General features: G+C 35.6%; 1 protein-coding gene across 1 annotated transcript; it reads right to left on the reverse strand.

Moving 5' to 3' along the window:
• Positions 1 to 2,682: 2,682 nt before the first annotated feature.
• LOC107763064 (zinc finger BED domain-containing protein RICESLEEPER 2-like) lies at positions 2,683 to 4,492 on the reverse strand. Its single transcript, XM_075243794.1, has 5 exons — positions 4,141 to 4,492; positions 3,347 to 4,024; positions 3,174 to 3,226; positions 2,979 to 3,045; positions 2,683 to 2,858 (listed from the first exon to the last, which is right to left on the reverse strand). Exons 1-5 carry the CDS (start codon positions 4,490 to 4,492, stop codon positions 2,683 to 2,685), a joined length of 1,326 nt encoding a protein of 441 aa, XP_075099895.1.
• Between the last annotated feature and the right edge of the window lie 2,198 nt (positions 4,493 to 6,690).

Below are 6,690 nucleotides of genomic sequence, written 5' to 3' on the forward strand. Positions count from 1 at the left end.
TTAACGAGAGACTGGAAGTTTGGAAACATACTCTTGAGTCTAAAGGTTTCAAGCTGAGTAGAACGAAGACGGAATACTTGGAGTGTATTTTCAGCACTGAGCCGGGGGAAGTGGGCGTGGATGTGAGGCTTGAATCACAGGTTATCCCAAGTAGAGGAAGCTTCAAGTACCTTGGGTCAGTTATCCATGGGGGAGGGGAGATTGATGAAGATGTCGCACACCGTATTGGGGTAGGATGGATGAAGTGGAGGTTAGCATCCGGAGTTTTGTGTGACAAAAGAGTGCCAACAATACTCAAAGGTAAGTTCTATAAAGCGGTGGTTAGACCGGCCATGATGTATGGGGCAGAGTGTTGGCTTGTTAAGATCTCACATATCCAAAAGATGAAAGTAGCTGAAATGAGAATGTTGAGGTGGATGTGCGGGCACACCAGGATGGACAAGATTAGAAATGATGATATTCGGGAGAAGGTGCACGTGGCTCCCATTGATGACAAGATGCGAGAAGCGCGGCTCAGATGGTTCGGGCATGTAATGAGGAGAAGCCCAGATGCTCCAGTGAGGAGGTGTGACCGGCTGGTTGTGGAGAGCACGAGAAGAGGTAGAGGGCGGCCTAAGAAGTATTGGGGAGAAGTGAACAGGCAGGATATGGCGAGACTTCAGATTTCCGAGGACATGACACTTGATAGAAATTTGTGGAGGTCGAGTATTACAGTTGTAGGTTAGGAGCTAGTTGAGTCTTGCGTTACTTTGTTCCATTGTGAGCCTAGTCTGGTAAGGTTTTAATCGAAAATTACTAGGGGCATTGTCGTGTCTTAATATTTTCTCTTTTCGGTGCTAGATCTATTTACTAGCCATCATTTCTGTCATGTATTTTTCTTATGCATTTTAGGTTCCTATTTTTCCTATGATCTTTATGGTGAAACTAATATTCTACCCTTTTGTTTTTCTGGTTTTTCTTATTATCTTGAGCCTAGGGTCTTTCGGAAACAGCCTTTCTACCCTTTTGGGGTAGGAGTAAGATCTGCGTACATACTAACCTCCCCATACCCCACTTATGAGATTTTCCTGGGTTGTTGTTGTTGTAATGTGGCTGTAAAAGAAAACTACCAATAATTCAAATAAATAAACTAAAGCCACTCCAATAGCCGATAATTAAAAGGGTACCAGCCTGGCAGCATCCCAAGTCCCAACTAGTGAAATTTATGTGCCACAAGTCGGAAGTCCAAATCTTCATCTATTTATTTATTTTCCTTTTTTGTTTTTTAATTTTGAGCAACACAATAATATTAACAATAATTAATCAGAAGTATTTTTTTTTTGGCAGCAGATGTAGAAAAGGAGGTTAAATCCCAATTCCTTTTTACCGTTAAAAAGAACGGCGCTTCATGGGTTCTAATTCAACAATGATTTGTAATTCCTTTTCTTCTTTCCTCTTTATTTTTTTTCAAAAAGAATTACTGATGCACCATAGGAAGAATGAATAGATAAACTTAAGACTTCAATAGCCTTTTGCGAGAACAAATATCAGTTGAGTGCAAGTTCTCAAATTCTTAACTTGCCGTAAAGAGGTGTTAGCCATAGTCAATATATATATATATATATATATATATATATATATATATATATATATATATATATATATATATATATATATATATTTGAACTGCAAAAAAAACAAATCGAATAGATTGATCTAAATATGCCATGTTATAAGCCATAACTAACCTTTTCATGAATATGTGATGCCGCTTAGCGGCGTACCTTTTAAATCAACTATGTCATAAAAATCCCAATGATTTAACATGATTAAGGCTCTGATATCAATTGTTAGAACTAAATTACTTTTAAAGATGAAATCCTTCATTTTTTACCCAAGACCTATTATGTCAAATCGTCGAAAATAAAAAAACTAGATGCAGAAGCGTACTTGAATCCATAATTTATCGTCTTTGCGGTTAGTGGTCTTCCAAATCAAGACGTAGGAATTGCACAGATGACGGCTCGTACTTTTCCAACGATGGATATTAGAAAAGAACCCTACGTCAGATTTGGGGACCATAACCCATTTATAATTGCACATATTTATTTAATTCTAATTTAGCTCATCACTAAATTAGAAGTTACATCCAAATATCTACACATAAGACCTTATACTTTAGGAGGTGTCTTATAGACTCATTTGACTTTATACCTTAGCAGATAACTTTTAATTTGGGTCAACTTTTTAATAATAGCAACCAACATACAATTATTTTTAATACCATATATGTGCAAGTAGGGCTGTGCACGGATCGGATCGGATCGGATTTAGCATATTTCGGATTCGGATTTCGGATTTCGGATTCTGAAAAGGGCAATCCAAATCCGATCCGAATTAACATTGGATCGGATCGGATTTTAAACTTTAGATCGGATAATTTTTCGGATTGTCAGATCGGATTGTCACTCATTGGAGTACTTGTTCGAAGTACATAAACAAATGCTCGGAATTACTTTCCAAATACAAATTGAGCAATCACTTTCCAAATACTTGTTCGAACTTAACATTGTTAACAATGTTCAATTTACACAACTGACTGAACTGAGTACTCATAAAAATTAATAATGCAACTGAGTTCGATTACACAACTAGGTAACAATGTTCGAACTTAACATTTAACAATAATAAACAAAACATAATTCATATCCATTCATCTCCAGTTCTCCACACAACTGTTACTGGACAGTAAACATCATTCATCTCCAAACAAAACCACAATCTGAAATTTACATAATGCAACAATTGTCTTTCAAAGTTCAAACCAAACCAAACTGAAGACCCCAAACAAAACACAATCAATTGTCTTTCAAACCATACTGTCATAGCAAAATAAAACAAACCAAACCTCTAAAGTACCAACAGTTCTTTAACATATTACACAAAACAAAAGAGTTCCAAGTTCCAACTTTTGGAAAGCCGCAACAGTCAACACAAACCAGCAACCAGGCCAAATGTAGCTCTCAATTTCAGATTCTCAGTAGGACTGTGAGACAAGTTAAAAATCTGCAATTTCAAACAATTCAAAGAGCATTTTCAGAGAAAGAAAAAGACAGCTCAAAGCTTCAAGCTATCTAGAATTCCAGATTCCAGAAACATACAACAAAACAAGGAGCAAGTGTATAATGAAATACCTGAGCTTGTACAACAAATGGAAAATCACTATATGTCGACAATGTAAGGCTCTCTTCCCGTATTCATAAATTCTGTATAATAAGATAGTAACACAAGAAATTAGTTTAGAAGTAATCTAAATAAACATACAAATAAAGTATACATTAAACACAAGTAATAAGATAGGGATTACCAGCTTCAAGTTGTTCAAGATTATCTAAATCTTCTTCAATTTTAACCGGAGTTGTTGATTCATTACGAATCCAATCTTGGACACACACAAGAGCTTTAACCAATCTAGGAGTCAATGAACTCCTAAATGGAACAAGTATGCGTCCGCCGGTGCTAAAGGCTGATTCTGAGGCAACACTAGAAATCGGAATGGCTAGCACATCACGTGCCATCTCAGTAAGAGTGGGAAATCTAAGTGAGTTCAACTTCCACCACCCCAGAATGTTAAACTTTTTATAGTCTTCCTCAACATCTTCACCCAAATATTTATCTAACTCCATTTTAGAATCAACTCCGCCACATTTCTTATGCTTCTTTAAATCTAGCATGAATTTTGAGAGCAATGATGAAGAAGATAGAGAAGATGGACATGAACCAGAACCACCATTTTTCATTGCATACACATTAAACAAAGTATCCATGTATGTTTTCACATCCTCTTGTATTTTCAAACCTATTATTTCTCCAAACATAGCACCAAGTGCAAATGAAAGAGTATTAAACTTATGGCGTGGATCAAGCACACATGAGATAAAAATCATTTTGTTCATCTTATGTGGATCCCCCCAATACTTATCAAATTTCTCTTTCATATTCTTTGTCATTTCTCTTAAGAAAGCATCTTCATTTTGCATCAACTCTTTCAAAGAAGAATCAACAACACATATTTCAGAAATTGCACATCAGACGTAATATAAAGTGTACCTAATACTTTCAAGGTGAGTTCATAAAAAATTTCTAGAAACTTCACAATACGTCTTACACTATCCCAATCACTACTTAAAAGTGGACTTGCAGGTTGTCCATTCTCACAAATGCAGTTAGAAGTACATGACATCAAACCATAATCAATATCACAATACTTTGTAAAGGCTTTCTCATAAACTGTAGCAACCTTCAACATCAAATATGTGGAGTTCCACCTAGTAGGAACATCCAAGCACAATGATTTTTTAGAAGTTATCCTATCAAGATCACAACATTCTTTAAACTTTTTCCATCTTGCGGGAGATTGTCTTATGTACCTAACAACTTGTCTTATTCGTTCAACAGACACACTCCCATCTCTCAACCCATCTTGAACAACTAGATTGATGATGTGAGCCATACATCTCACATGGACATGCTTACCTTCCATCAAGTTAGTGTTCCATCTAGTAAATTCCTTGGATAACTTCTAACCACCACATCATTAGAACTCGCATTATCAACTGTCACAGTAAATACTTTATCCATTCCCCATTCAAGTAAACACTTAGCAATACCACTAGCTAAATCTTGACCTTTATGACTAGTAATTGGACAAAAATTCAATATCCTTTTATGTAATTTCCAATTATTGTCAATGTAATGGGCTGTAACACACATATAATTAATTCTTTGAATTGAAGTCCATGTATCAGTAGTAATACATATTCTCTGTTTTGATTCTTTAAGAATAGACTTCAAAGCAAGTCTCTCTTGGTACATCTCAAGACAATCCCTAGTCATAGTAGTACGAGATGGAATATGAAATAAAGGTTGAAGACTTCTCACAAAGTCTCTAAATCCATTTTTTTCAACAGATATAAAGGGAAGTTCATCTTTAATAATCATACGAGCTAAAGCCCTCATACATGCCTCTTGATCAAATTTCCAAGGGATAACTGAAACATCACCTGTTAGACCTTGCGGTTGAAAACCTATTGTTGTCTGGCTACCTTCTGCCTTGTAGGGATTGGTCAGACATTTGGGAATATGCAATAACAAATTGCTTGTGCCGCTATGCTTGGTATCAGCCACATATTCTTCTGAACAAAACTTGCATCTCGCTTTCTTCACACCCTCGGCATCAGTGAACTTGTTGAAGTAGCGCCAAGCCATTGATCTTTCTTTAACCATTTTTCTTTTCTTCGAACCAGGTTCAGATTCACTGTTGTTGGTTAATGAATCTGAATCAGTTGAAGTATTACTTTCACCAACTTTTTCAACAATTTGAAGTTCATTCACTGTCTCTGTCTTGTTTTCCATCTACCAAAACAAACAAAAAAACCAAAATAAAATCAGAAATAGAAGAATAGAAAATGAAAGAGAGATAAAAAACAGAACATAAAGACGAATCAATACATACATACAAATATTGAAAAAACAGTATGGAAATTCAAAATAAAGATGTTGTAATATCTCTCTAACACACACAAAAAAAGACACAAAAAACACACATTATTTGATTTCTGTCGTGAAATAAAAGGTGGAAAACATCACATTTGAGCTCTAAGAGAGAGGGGGAAAGCAACAATGAACCAATAATAACTAATAGTTAGAGAGAATGCCAGGCTTACCGTCTATTAGGGTTTTGCGTCGTTTGCTCTTGATTGGAAATTGAATGTGAAGACTTGAGAGTTGAGACTTCGAGATTAGTTTTCTACTTCGAGAGAACTTGGAGTTCACTGGCTTTAGACTTCGAGAGGACTAAGATAAAGAGTGAATACGAGAGGTGGAAACTTGGTCGAACTGAGATGAAGAGTGAAGACTTCGAGTTCGAGAAGACTGAGTCACTAAGCTGTGAAGACTGAAGAGAGGCGGAAAAGAGAACTGAACATCGATATAACCTAGGGTATGTCTGATAAATGAATAAGTATACTTAACCCTAAAATTTTAGGGTAGTATTTATATATAGGCCCATATAATTTCGAATTTCGGATTGGATCGGATTAAAATCATGCCAATCCGAATCCAATTCAAAATTTTATAAAACATAATCCGTATCCAATCCGAAAATCCGAAATCCGAAATTCGAAATAGAGCAGGTCGGATTGGATTTCGGATATCCGATCCAAATGCACAGCCTTATGTGCAAGTCCATAAAAAGTTCTAACAAATAAAACCACCATAAAGTTAAAATGCATGTATATAGGTATAAAAAGGAATCTATTTATTGTCCCATTTCTTTGAATATGAGTTACGGATATCCTCACCGTTACATGTTTCTTTTAATTTTAAACATGTAAAAAATGTGGTCCCGTCGATGTAAAAAGGTAGCAACTTTTAAAACCCAAAGAAATACTAGCAAAAATTATGGAAAAGAGAGTTTATATGACTATGCAAAACCTATTAAACTTTGAGAGAAAAATAATTTTTGCAAGACAAAAATATTTAAAGAGAGAATTTGTCTTTTTCAAGAGATGGTCGGCAAAAGGCATTCATATTGAGAAGCATAAGCGGAATCATACTAAGAGATTGTTGAATAGTCTAAGGTGGAGATTGAAGGTGTTGGTTTATGTTTAGTCAACAATGGCATGCCAATTGGAAGAGTTGGTGGAAAGA

The sequence above is a fragment of the Nicotiana tabacum genome, chromosome 3 (genome assembly GCF_000715075.1).
Source record: "Nicotiana tabacum cultivar K326 chromosome 3, ASM71507v2, whole genome shotgun sequence".
NCBI lineage: Eukaryota > Viridiplantae > Streptophyta > Magnoliopsida > Solanales > Solanaceae > Nicotiana > Nicotiana tabacum.